Below are 12,953 nucleotides of genomic sequence, written 5' to 3'. Positions count from 1 at the left end.
GAAATTGTCGGACAATCGGCACAGCTGATATTAGGCACTGGGGTGTCATGCTTGGCGTCTAGCTCCTGACCAGTCAACCGCTATTCTTTCCGCAGAGTCTCCATAGCCAGCGGAAGCGCCAAGAGGCTTGCCGCGGCGGACTATCCGTATCTGTCGTCCAACCCACCCGGGCTCTGGAGCAATGCACTGGCCGCATTCATGACGTTGCTTTTTCCTTTTTGTATGACCAGGCTCCCGATGATATCGAGGGTGAGCCTGCAGGAACATACGACACAGCGGAATCAACAATCACACTCCCGAGAATTGATCTTGGACAACTGACAGAAGACTGGCAGCGACTGTATCCTGCCTCCGTTTAACAACAAGTCTCCCAACAAGTACAAAAGAAGTGAGGCTTCAATCTGGCAAGGGTGCTATGTGTCCTGGGCGTTTCAGATCCATGTAATTGCACCAATACGTCGACAAGCAACGGCAAGCAACGACAAGCCAAACTGGATGATTGCGGTGCTGTTGGCTCGGTCACCTCCCCCCCTGACCCTCGTCAGTTCTCTTGCAGGCCGCAATCTGTCGGCCTTGTTCTTGTTGGTACTAGGTAACATAAAGACCGCACAGCTGGTTCCAGGATGGCACGGTCTTCCACCCTCGAATGGGGCCCCGATCGCGTGATGCTGACCGCGGCTGTTATCACGTTCCTTGCGATGCCGACCATATCTCAATGAAACGATCAGTGATCTATCCCAAGTCCAGACTTAATTTTACATTCAATGCAGATAAAGCGAATCCACATTTGGTATGTATTTCCGCGAGCGCAAGTCGCAGCCTGTCCCCAAGTCATGCATGTAAGAGAGCGGCTGAGAAAAAGCAGGCAAGAATTCGAGAGCTAACTGACAATGCACCGAGATCAACCGGGGTGATCGGACCATCCACCTGTCTAATATCGTTGGGCATATCAGGACGGCTACCCTGTTCGTCAGCGGCTGCTCCCTTTAGCACGCAATACAGAAAGGATCAAGCATGCACTTCCTTGCCGGTAATGGCAACGGGGCCCGGCCAGGCTGAGAAAATCTTTGCCCAGAGATTTCGGGTTCCCTTTTTTTCTTGCTCCATACCTACCTTAGGCAACCGAGACATTGCAGTCAAAGTGTGTTTGACTACAATGTCTCAGTCATGACACTCATGTGCGACTATCCGAATAGGAAGCAGAAAGTCAACTTCTGATTGTCTACTAGACTAATAAGTTTCACTCATGGCATTGAATTTAGATTAAGCCATGTTCTCTAGGAGAAAGAGACAGTCACCTCGAACCGCCAGCGTGTATGGTACCATCAAACTCGTAACGCGTCTTTCAAAACAATCTCAAACGCCACCTCCTTCGCGTGATCAGGCTGACCGCAGCTCAGCGAATGATGCCCCAACGCCCTACACCACCACATTTTTGCCCATCTCAACGATACCGCCCGTCCTGCACCTCGGAGCCCATGAGCTCGCGTGGGTTCCCGTCCCAACCTTCGTTTACTCTTGCTGGCATCTCATGCATCTCATCTCGCCCAGCCGGGCTTGGGGTTGTATAATTTGAGCTCTTGGCGTAGCCGTCGTGTTCCGCGTAATGAGGGTAGGCGGTGGCAGCGGGCTGTTCAGATGCGTGACTGTTCTTGGTGCGCCTTCTTCTGCAAATAAGCCAAGTTGCTAAACCTGCAATAATCGCAGCTAACGGAATTCCAACTCCGAGCCCGACTTTGAGTGCAAGAGCTTCGGAGCCAGAGCTGGACCCATCCGCGGCGGCGGAGGATTCTGAAGCTGAGCTGGTGGAAGCTGGGTCTGGGATGGCAGTGGTCGCGAAGGCCGTTGCGGAAGAAGTTGTAGTCGTTGCAGCTGTTGAGGTTGTTTCCGTGGAACTCGCGATGCTCGTCGAGCTCGTCGAGCTGGGGGCAGAAGACAAAATGCCGTTGTCATCAAGGTAAACCTTTCCTATCGAGGAGTCGCAGCATGAATCGCTTCCCAGCCGGCAACAGTAGGTGTTGGTATCACAGATTTCCACTCTGGGGAAAACATATTCTGCGAAACCTGTGTTGGAAGTTGTCTCGTCTGGTAGTAAGATTTATTGTTAGCGATCTGCGACGACGATTGCGAGACGTGGGGGTGGCAGCCCACTTACTGAAAACGCAAATTTGTGCGCAATCGCTCCTATCCCATGGGCTTGAGAGGCATGTTCCTCGGACCAAGATATTATCGCGAGTGTCGGGACTCTTGCAGAGTCGGTTCGGCATACATGTGTCCTTCTCTCCACAGCAAGAATCGGATCCCGGGCATACTTTCTGGTCGGGCCATGCCAGCCCACTGTAGCTATAACATGTGGTGCATTCGGATACAGCCGTGAAAAGAACCAGCAAGCAAAAGGAAATCAAGATTAAACCAGTTGATCTTGACATGATGATAGTCAGAGGCTAGAGCTCCAGGGCACAGACGTGTAGCATTGAAATGATCTGGGTAAGGCAAAGAGAGTGTATGTGCAACTTGGATGGACGGGAAAGACGGGAAAGACGGGAAAAGAGTGGGAGACACGAGCAAGAAGAATAAGACTGCGGAACCTGGGCAGTCGGTGTCCAACCAAAGCCCCTCCGCTGCTTTCACCCACTACCTAGCAAGCTTGGCAACTCGTCTGCCTGGTGGGCGATTGCCAAGGTAAAAAATCATTCTTGTCGTGGTTGGGAGCAGCATTCCGCCCCTCGAGTCTGTTCTGTGCAAGGTGCTGATTGCACACCATCCCAAGTACGCCAAGTCTCGAGGTGCATGTAGCCGCCGTGCAGCCCTGTCGAATCCCTGTCCGGCGCAACGCTGTGTTGGTGCAAGGAGCATGGCAAAAAAAAAACGGCGGCGGCGGGGTCGGGCGCGAACCGGCCCTCAGCGATTAATGAGCCTCAATGTAGCCTAAATGTGACGAGACAAAATAGGAACATCATGGAGGAAGACAGGCTCTTGCGACTGTAGGCACCTAAGATGCGAATGCAGGGGTTACAGCTACGTGTTTTTGTTGTGTACGCTTCTTCACGCCACGCATTGAAAAGCGCTCTACGTGACAAGCGTTGCCTCTTCTTGGCTACAGCAAGTCACTTTTTGCCATCGAATGATGGACTCTGGTTGGCCGCCCAGTTCGTTGGTTCTGGTGACCCCTTATTCGACATTGTCCTTTGTCGGACCCCCCACCACCCTTGCACAATTACGTTGACCTGTGTACGTAACCAAGCTGCCGGGGTCGTGGCACAAAATTACTAGAGTGAAGTAGTACTGGGGCCCCCCATCTTCTGGATTCGCTTCGATTGTTCTCACGCGACACACTCATCACCAGAATTCGCAATCACGCCTTCGCGATTCCTGCTTCAGCATGGTCGTCGTCGCCATGCCATCCTCACGGATGACAACAGCCGTTCTTTCAGTATGTCTCTTATTGATGTTTTTCTACTCATTATCCATTTTTGCTCCTTCATATCATCCGACATCGCCGACACCGCCTGCGGCGCAACCGCCATCTCATCAGCATGGCGATAAGCCCAAGGAGGACCTGCCCTCGGCATGGCAGAAAGAGGCCGATTCCATCATTACGCAGGCGAGGGCACTCATCGAAGACCCTATCCAACCCCCTTACAAGGACAAGTTCTATGACCTCGGCCAACGGGTCATAGCTGCTCGAGAGTGGGTGAAATTCATCGACAACGCTCCCAAGTCCGCAAACACCCAAGTCCTTCTCGAAACGGTAGAAAGCGCGATTGGATCATGCTTCCCTTTCATTCAGAACTCGCCGAAGCGCCCTGATAGCAAAACACCCTTTTCAGACTTGCGTTCGTCGATCGTCCCGGGGTCACGTGGGTTCGTGATTCCGACAGGGAAGGGAACGATGAGATATGCGACCCACCTCATCGGCGCACTTCAGGAGATCCTGCACAGCAACATGACAATTCAGATTGTCTATGCCGGCGACGAGGACTTCCCACCAGAGGACCGTGAGAAGTTGCGCTCTCGATTTAGTGAAGTTCAGTTCCTCGACATCTTCACCGTTATCGACGACACGACTCTGCAGCTCGCAAAGGGTGGTTGGGCTATCAAAGCCTTCGCAGCGCTCTATGCACCATTCGAAGAGGTGCTCCTCTCAGACGCCGATTCTGTCTTTGTACAGGTTCCCGAGAAGTTGTTCTCAGATCCGTCTTACGAGACGACGGGCGCTCTTCTCTTTCATGATCGCTTGATCTGGCAGCATGCCTTCGCCGAACGCCATGAGTGGTGGAAGTCTCAAATTCATGAGCCCAGTGCCACGCTCAACAAATCGCTTGTCTGGACCGAGGACTATGCCGAGGAGGGAGACTCGGGAGTCGTGGTCATCGATAAGTCACGTCTAGATGTGCTGATGGGCTTGCTTCACGTAGCATGGCAGAACACCTATGAGGTGCGAGAGGAGGTCACCTACAAGTTGACCTATGGCGACAAGGAGACTTGGTGGTTTGGGTGGGAGCTTAGCGGATCGAGCTACGCATTTGAGAAGCACTACGGCGCCATGATCGGCTGGTTCAAGGAGAAGGTGGACGACGCTGCACAAAGGATTTGCAGTTTCGTCATTGGTCATGTGGATGTGAGGGACGATCTTATTTGGTACAACGGAGGCCTGTTGAAGAACAAGAAGGTTGATCCCAAGGAATTCGGTCTTCCGACGCATACTTTGGTTGATGGGAAATGGGAAAAGGGCGCAGATCGAACTCAGATGAGCTGCATGGTCGGGGAGAATGTGAAGACTTTGACCAAGGACATGACATGGGTTTTGAATAGTTCCATCACTTTGGCGCAAGAGTTGGACATGGAGTTTGGCTTTGTTTAGATATGGAATAGCATTTTCGGTGGCCAAGGACGAGCCATTTTCTTGTATCATACCCCAAAATCAATTTTTCTATATTCTTCCATTGTCTTGTCTCCTGAATCTTTTCAGATCTGAAGACATAAATCATCTGCTGGTATGTGAAATTGGTAAGATTCTATGGGTTTGAGACCGCAGTCAAAAGTTAGCTGATGCCAATAATCAAGTGAGAGAATCTGATATGCTTGGACTGTCGAAAAAGCCTAACGCTACTTAATTTCAATCTTCTCTGTGGCTATCGACATGATGCTGTCCAAAGCCGCTTGCAAAATGCTAGTCACCTCATCTGTCTGTCCTCCAGTCTGCAAGATCTCTTGAATCTTTTCCATCCAACGACGCCATCTACTCAGACCCCACTCCTCCGTGTTCGCTTCTTTCATATCCTCGTAGATGAGCTTTCCGGCATGGATGAACCAGTTTGAAGCTACTAGTAGTCTGCATTCACCGAGCTTCCCAGAAGGCAAGGAATCTTCGAGCGCGAGCTCAATGTCGACGCTCGGATATTTCAGGTGACTGTCCCACGGCTTGTATGCTTTGGATCCATGGTAACGAGCCAAAAAGGAGGAGAAGTTCACCCACTCATCGCAAGTGAGGATGAAATCTTTCTTTGCCTCGGGGTCCTTCGGCTCAGGCCGGTCGGTTGCTTGTTCACAATAAGCAAGTTACCACAAGCGAAGTGGTCTCTGGACTTACCAAATTTTGCATTCCAGTTCTCGTCACTCATTGAGACAAATACTGAATCATTGTGGTATGCATGGTACTCTCCCTACAAAAGTAGTAAGCAGAAGCTTCGTGGGAATAAGAGGTCGAACAGAGTTTGACGTACGCCCCAGCTTTGGTATGTCACCTTGGGCAGATTCTGTAAGTCGACCAGAAGCCTCACCAAGCAGTCTTGTCGAGGGTCGTCATAACGCAACAGCCACGACTGGCAGAAAATCGCATCATAAACGCCACCCAGATATATGGGCCAGCCTTTATCAGCCATCATGTAAGGCTTGTTGAGAGGGTCCTTGCTTGACGGGAGAAACTTTGCCCAGTAATCGGCTCCTATGCGGATTGAGGCTTCAAGAGTGGATAAGTATCCCCGTTCAGGGAAAGAAAGAAGCATTTTGAGAAGGATTGCAGCGATCTCGGTGTCTTGTTCGTCTCCCCAACTCTCCTGGGCAGCGATTTGCTCTTCGAGTTCGGCCCTCCAAGGTTCGACGGGAGACGCTGCCTGGGGTTCTGCGTTGCTGCTGACTGCCATGTTGTTGTTGCTGGGTAAAGCGTTGTGATTGATGGTAGACAATGAATTGATCTGATGCTTCGACAGGTGTGACATTGATCAAGAGTTGAAGACTTGCATAATTGGGCGGCCGACGGTTAAAAGACGAGGCGACTGGCAGTTTCGCGCAGTTAGACAATGAGGAGAAACCAAGTTTCCTTGTTGGTGAGGTCTCCTCACTTGGCTGGCGTGGTCGCAAATAATAAGCGCCGACCGTTGGCTGCACTGCCCCCTCAGCGAGCGCATCGCCGGACCAATGTGCTGGTACCGCGGAGCTAGTTCCTTACCCGCTGCGCCAGACAGGGCCCGAAACCTGCCGGGTCACCGAGTACACCGGCCCAACCAACATATGATCAAGACTGGCGAACAGTCATTGGCTCGTCAGCGAAATTCCCGCTCGGGTATCCCGTCAAGTAGGGGTTGATTTTCCCGGTTCGCAACCCATCGGTCGTTTGATGTAGGAAGAGGGCTCTTTCTCTCAGCCCAACCAACATATAGCTAATTATGGCAGACACGGCGGCTCCTATAAGCCAGCACTTGAAAGATTTAGAAAGTGAACTGTATCTACTTAAAAAGGGTTCAAAATATGCTGTTGATCTTTTTTTCTCTAAACATTCAGATTACATGTATTCGCCTCCTGGAAAGGAAACCTTTCTTTGTGTCTTTGATTGACTTAAATATTGTGCTGGCCTCAAAGCCTGACCTTTCCGTGATATTTTCCTTCCTCTGTTTTGTAAACGAAAAATCATCCATCACCGCATATCGAAAAGATGGGCAATAAGAACTCTACACCGCAGAGACGCAACACCGACAATACTGAGCAGCAGCTTGTCAGTCTGCCTCCTAACAGTCCTGTCAAATGCACTCACTTGAGGCCTATAGTCTGTCGTTAGCAGACATGGCAAATAACACACATATCAGACGCTCATTGGCTGACTTATCGATTCTGAACAGCAATACCATACACCTCATGGTCCGGTTTCCGCAGCAGACGTGTCGAAACATCTGGAGACTGTGCCCCCGCCTCACACACGCACTCGATCTAACTACCCTCATCCTTACCGAGGCAGGGAGGGCCGTGGGGTCAATGAGACCAAGACCTTTGACGATTATGTCACTGGACCAGGACGATCTCAAGGGCCTACCGGTGTGATGCACGAGTACCCCATCTCGACATCTGGACATCAATTCAATTTCCAGTACGACCGCCCCTGTCAGAGAGCAAGGCAGGCACAGCGACCAATCCATCCGAATGAACGAGCGAACGTGATGGGACCCATCAACGGCCGACCGGTGAATACCCCCGGGCAGACCCGTGCTGCTGTTCGTGTGGCTCAGGTAAACGGCGCAGAGCAATCAACTGTTGTTGGTGTCATGGTTCATCCGCAAGGAAACCTGCAGAGACTTGAGCGAGCACCTCTTGAGCCACTGAGCCGCGATGGTCGGCAAGAGATGACCAGGCACGCTGACGAACGCGGTCGCACCCGAACGTACCCACCTCGTGGCGTAGACGCAGGTTTCGTTGGGGGTGTCGAGACAAGATTTGCCAAGGAACGTCCACCCGCTCATCCAGAGATGAGGTTGGGTTGAGGATGACTTCTTTCACACGGAAGACAGTATTGTACGGTCTGTTTTACTTCGGCTAGTTGTGGCTCTTAATTAAGGCTCGAATTCTGGGCTTCGGTGGCCATCGATGATAAAGATGCCTTGGAAAAGGGACCTGCAAATAAATTTTCTAGAATGGAAGTGCTCGCAACTGGGGTATATCTCTCAACGTGACCTGTCTCTCACTAGGACCTTGCCAACCTTGATTTCTTCAATGCTTGGTTCTTGATTTGGAGGCGACCTTTGATTCCAAGCATTGTCCCAATCCTTCTGAACTTCCCTGATTGGACCGGCTTGCATAGGGAATGCCTCTAGATCGTACTGTTGTTTGATCCCTTGTACCTGCTGTAACCAGCCCTCACGACGACCATCAATCGACGTTGCTCTCGGATTGTAGCCCCACATGTCATCCGAATTAGTTCTAGACAAAGTTGAAGGATATGTCAGGGTGTCGCGTTGAGTCTTCAAGGATCTTCCCCTCGACGACAGGCTATTTGCTGTTCGCGGCGTTCCGAATGACCAATAGAGTAAGGTCCGTCCTCGTTTTCGAGCACCCTTGCGGCCCGTCCGTGGCCGGTTCGGTGAAAATTCTTGCATATCGAGCTTCCTTTGGATCAACAAGTTGATTGTTGGCAAACAAGCACAGATAAGTCCGATTGCTAGCTCCAGCGCTCTATTCGTAGTCAGCAGTCTACTCACACTTGATGCATCTAAACACAAGACCTACGTGGTGATGTCTAGCAGAACGAAACCCTCCGTTCTATCTGAAGGCTCAAGGAATAGAATGGACTTATAAAGACGGAAGATGGATACCCCAGTGGCAATTCCGCCAGCACTGAGCAGAGCCACCACTTTGACTTTTGTCCAAAAGGGTAGTCGAAGGGAAAACATCATGGCGAGAGGGACCAGCAAGATGATGATGTCGGTAAAGACGCCCAAGCACATGTCGGATATAAACACCTTCCGCTGGTTCAAACAGTTTGCTGGCTTGATATCGGAATCCCATGTGGCAGCGACTGGTATACAAACCAAAACCTTCAGCATCATTATTGGTATATAGCAGAACAAAAGCACGTATATAAAGGTGAAAACACCTCTAGATACCCTTTCGTAAACTGCGAATACTCGTGCTTCTAGGAGAAGAAGCGTGGCCTTCGTTAAGTAGGCTGCTGGGCAGTAGAGAATGGAACCGATATAAAGCCACTGGCAATGCTTAGCCACGAATGGTATTAGGCAGCTTGTTTCCACAGAGTTGCGACCTACCTGCAGGACCTCTTTGTATGCTTCTTTCGTTACTTCCCATTCGTGGTAGCCTTCTCCGTAGTGCGCCACTGTCACTATCCATGAGCAGATAATCAGGTACAAGGCACGAAAGGCGCCACTTACTGACAAGAACAGTGCTGATATAGCACATCCACAGGCCCTGAAGATAATGTTACCAGGGATGTTTCCCTTCGCGATGAGAGAGGAATCCTACATATGCTGCCAAGCACGTCCCTGCGGTTGCGTTAGTGTTCATCCCTTGATTTCAGTCCTGGAGAGGTACTCACAATCTTCCGTGTACCAGTGAGTGTTGAGCGCCGTCTTGGAATAGCTTCGCAGACCGAACATGATTGTCGTCAATCCTGCCATCACAGCTAGACCGACCACAAGATTCGTTCTCCCAAGATCCTCCGGCTGCGCGAAATTCGGTACCCGCCCCGGCGGAGGCGGAAATGCTCCCACCGGGCCAGCTTCTTGCGCCATGATGTCGCCCACCCGAGTTCAGCTGTTCATTCAAAGTCGTGATGGTCATTGAAGAATACACCAAAGCAAGTGGAGTAAGTCGGGTTACATGGGGGGGGATGGGCAGACAGACTACTATACTCTTGTCTGGGCAGAATAAGGTTCGAACGGATCAATCCCGATGGCTCTCGGGTTAACGCCGTAAGAGCCTTATTGCACGGAGGAACCTGGAGCATTCCGAACTATCAAACTTTTGGGGAAGATGCGAATCAGATGTTTGTGGTCGTGCTACGCGACTCATGGCTTGGAATGCGCAAATGATCACCTTGTTTACGCCCTGAGCTTGTTTCGCCAAGGTCAGTTCCGTCTAGCTATCCTTGATGAGCAACATCGGTCAAAGCTTGTATTTGGTTTGGAGGATTGAAACTTAGGTCAACCTGACTTGGAGGTGGGGAAACCGAGGGTCTTGCGCGTGTCGAGGAGTCTATTCCATGCAACTTAAGACGACAGATTCCCTGTACGGACGAAAAGGGATGAAGTATGCTTGAAACACACAGTGAGGAAAGTTTAGGAAAGTTTGTCCGTTGTTAATCAGCGTGCATTAAATTTCCCCCGAGATTCGCGAACCACTCGGGACACCTGATCTGCTCGAATAAATGGAATGTTCTGTAAAGAAGCGTTGAGAATCACCCTGGCGAGGAAACGGCAAAGGGTTTGAGATTGATCACAGCGGTCGTCTTTTTGGCATTACTGTCGGCATCACCTGTCTCTGTCCCGATTGCCCCTTTCGTAGTGCATCGCTTGTTGCTCAGCCAACAAGCCTGACCCGAGCTCGAGTAGGATAGGAGCTGGGGAGCGTGACCTCATTACTCGCGAAGATGGTATTGTATTACTAACATTCAGGTTCAATCGATGAACTTTGGTCGGTTAGCAAGGCTGTAAATATCATGCCAAAGGGCTTCTAAAAGTAAACACGTGTCTCGGCCCGTTCCATCAAACGTTGTGAGTCTTGGGATTCTACCCCGGCAGCTATAAACGTGTTGTTCGGCGTCCGACCGCTTCTATTCACTCATATTGGATAAGAAATACGGGGCCGAGTCTCCCTGTTCATTACACCACGGTGTTTCAACTGTCGTTCCTATTTCCTCTCTCTGGGGAAGTTTTGGTCTGCACCGACTCTTATCTATGTACAGCCATAATAATATCAAACTTGACGCTCGTGCCTTGCCTATCTAAGCCCTATTCAAGATCTGGCGTTTGTATGAACGGCTCCATGGATTAGGTCTTCTTCATGACCTTCAGTTAAGTTCTATTTGCCATGTCACTCCAAGAGGATCCTGATCCTTGGAAGTAGACTCGTTCATTCCATGTTGAGTCCCATGGTCGGCGCTGAGAAATGGACTGGTCACATTGAACAGCATGTGCTCTGGTCTTCTCGTGTGGATTACCAGATTGAAACAGCTCTTGAAGATATAGTGTAGTGTAATGGTCTCGTAGATGAGGACCGCAATGGGGAGTATTCGTGGAACAAGCTCCGTGTCCAACGATAGTCCTGCATTGAGCCAATCAAAACGTATACTAAAGTGGGACTAGTTTCCAGAGTACGACAGAGACGACTCGGGTCCTCGGGTAAGAGGAATCCGAACCATGTTGGTGAGGGGAAGCGGATATTTGGAAGCCGCAACCCAAGGAATCAAATGTGACCACCTTATTCCATGGTGCTGCCATGAAAATACGACCATAATGGAAAGACCGTAGGTTTGGACTGAGCACAATGTAATATCTCTAACTCTTCCGTGTAGAAAATACGTATTGGTCACGGGTGCAACGGGCTTTATTGGAGCCCATGTCGTCGACGAACTCCTCCGACGGGGTTTCCGAGTGCGAGGCGCAACTCGGACCTTGGCCAAGGGGAAAGAAATGATCAAAACACGTCAGCAATATGCCGATAAACTAGATTTCATCGAGATCCGGGACTTCGAGAACACGAACGTGTTTGATGGGAAGATAGAGGGTATTGATGGTATCATTCACGTTGCCAGTGTGAGTATACTTGTTCTGCAAGCTTGTGAGGGATACTGACAGATATCACCCCATAGCCGTTCACGTACGATGTCAAGGATAATGAGCGAGAGCTCATACTACCAGCAAAGAATGGTGTGCATGCGATAATGTCTGCGGCAGAGGCTCAACCAAACATCAAGCGGATCGTTATTACTTCATCTTTCGCTGCTGTGCTCAACGCCGACCGCAAGGCACCTCCTTACTTCGACTACACGGGCGATGACTGGAACCCATTAACCGAGGAAAAAGCTTGCATCCCTGGAACAAGCCCAGTCATTGCGTACAGAGCAGCAAAGAAGTACGCAGAATTAGTCGCCTGGGACTGGATGCGGGTTGGGGACGAAGGCAAATCTCGTCACTTCGACCTTGTGACACTGTGCCCCCCGATGACATTCGGACCAGTTGTACATCCAGTCAGCGGGGTTTCGAAATTAAACGAGTCAAATGCGATGCTTTGGAAAATTGCAAAGGGTGAAACCCCGCTTCCGGTGGCCAGAGTCCCATTCTGGATTGATGTTCGAGACCTTGCCGTGGCGCATGTTGAGGCGCTCTTACGGCCCGAGGCAGGCGGAAAGCGATACCTCTTGGGAGCACACGATCGTTTCTCTTACGGTTTGGCTGCGAAGATTATGGCTGACAGATTTGACTGGGCGAGGGGCACCGTTGCCCAGGAGGAGCAGGTAATCGACACTTCACACGGTCTGGAGAACAAAACTGCGGCAAAGGAGCTTGGTCTGAACTACCGGACGTTTGATCAGACAGTAATTGACCTTGTGACGCAAGCCAGAAAGATGGATATTGAAGAGACGAAGTCATAAACTTTGTAATCAGTCTTTGCCCAGTTATCGATGAGATAGATAACCGACTTAGTCGCCTAGATCACCGCCTCATTCTGATTCCAGCCACCACCTTTCAGGTCATATGCAGCCGTGTCCCCCGCAGTCACAACCTTGGTTCATGTTAGCCAAGTAATCCGCCTAAATATGGTTTAGCCAACCAGAACCATCGTCGGTACTCAACTTCCGCTCTGACCAATCACAATGAACGTCAATCTACCAGGCACTCTGCGAAAGAGAATCAGCGTCGCGGTGAGATAGATGATGTCGGTCCTTTCGGTTTGGCGGCAGTATCGTCCCGTTATTTGCCTCCGAGAGCTCTCTAGTCGGGACCTCTGGGCGACTAGAGGCGGCATGTCAGCGAATGAATGAGATATTGCGGCCCTCAGGAGACAGACAAATCTATCGGGGCTTACCTGGATTCCAGTGCAAAGTTGGACCATCCCTTCTGATGAACTTCGGCCCTCAATTTCTGTGCTGCTATATATAAGATCAAGCTTTTCAGCGACTCTTTCAATCGTGCTCCCCATCCTCATAGCGATATTCCTCCTGAATAAAA

At 50.6% G+C, this 12,953-nt stretch overlaps 6 protein-coding genes across 6 annotated transcripts; 3 read left to right on the top strand and 3 right to left on the bottom strand.

Moving 5' to 3' along the window:
• Window positions 1-1,444: 1,444 nt before the first annotated feature.
• Window positions 1,445-2,429, bottom strand: GCG54_00014215 (uncharacterized protein; the record flags this gene model as incomplete). The annotated part of the gene is made up of 2 exons (XM_045414055.1): window positions 1,445-2,085; window positions 2,156-2,429. 2 exons carry the CDS (start codon window positions 2,427-2,429, stop codon window positions 1,445-1,447), a joined length of 915 nt encoding a protein of 304 aa, XP_045259576.1.
• A 953-nt stretch (window positions 2,430-3,382) lies between these two features.
• Window positions 3,383-4,864, top strand: GCG54_00014214 (uncharacterized protein; the record flags this gene model as incomplete). The annotated part of the gene is made up of 1 exon (XM_045414054.1): window positions 3,383-4,864. The coding sequence occupies one exon, from the start codon at window positions 3,383-3,385 to the stop codon at window positions 4,862-4,864; it is 1,482 nt and encodes a 493-aa protein (XP_045259575.1).
• A 245-nt stretch (window positions 4,865-5,109) lies between these two features.
• On the bottom strand, window positions 5,110-6,146 carry GCG54_00014213 (uncharacterized protein; the record flags this gene model as incomplete). The annotated part of the gene is made up of 3 exons (XM_045414053.1): window positions 5,110-5,543; window positions 5,594-5,666; window positions 5,727-6,146. The coding sequence occupies 3 exons, from the start codon at window positions 6,144-6,146 to the stop codon at window positions 5,110-5,112; spliced, it is 927 nt and encodes a 308-aa protein (XP_045259574.1).
• A 788-nt stretch (window positions 6,147-6,934) lies between these two features.
• Window positions 6,935-7,754, top strand: GCG54_00014212 (uncharacterized protein; the record flags this gene model as incomplete). Its single annotated transcript, XM_045414052.1, has 2 exons — window positions 6,935-6,994; window positions 7,119-7,754. 2 exons carry the CDS (start codon window positions 6,935-6,937, stop codon window positions 7,752-7,754), a joined length of 696 nt encoding a protein of 231 aa, XP_045259573.1.
• Window positions 7,755-7,934: 180 nt separating this feature from the next.
• On the bottom strand, window positions 7,935-9,515 carry GCG54_00014211 (uncharacterized protein; the record flags this gene model as incomplete). The annotated part of the gene is made up of 5 exons (XM_045414051.1): window positions 7,935-8,442; window positions 8,497-9,100; window positions 9,156-9,192; window positions 9,247-9,266; window positions 9,320-9,515. 5 exons carry the CDS (start codon window positions 9,513-9,515, stop codon window positions 7,935-7,937), a joined length of 1,365 nt encoding a protein of 454 aa, XP_045259572.1.
• A 1,722-nt stretch (window positions 9,516-11,237) lies between these two features.
• On the top strand, window positions 11,238-12,376 carry GCG54_00014210 (putative uncharacterized oxidoreductase; the record flags this gene model as incomplete). The annotated part of the gene is made up of 3 exons (XM_045414050.1): window positions 11,238-11,248; window positions 11,297-11,537; window positions 11,594-12,376. 3 exons carry the CDS (start codon window positions 11,238-11,240, stop codon window positions 12,374-12,376), a joined length of 1,035 nt encoding a protein of 344 aa, XP_045259571.1.
• Window positions 12,377-12,953: the final 577 nt, after the last annotated feature.

The sequence above is a fragment of the Colletotrichum gloeosporioides genome (assembly GCF_011800055.1).
Source record: "Colletotrichum gloeosporioides strain Lc1 chromosome Unknown consensus_75, whole genome shotgun sequence".
NCBI lineage: Eukaryota > Fungi > Ascomycota > Sordariomycetes > Glomerellales > Glomerellaceae > Colletotrichum > Colletotrichum gloeosporioides.
This window is presented reverse-complemented; position numbering and strand designations above follow the sequence as displayed.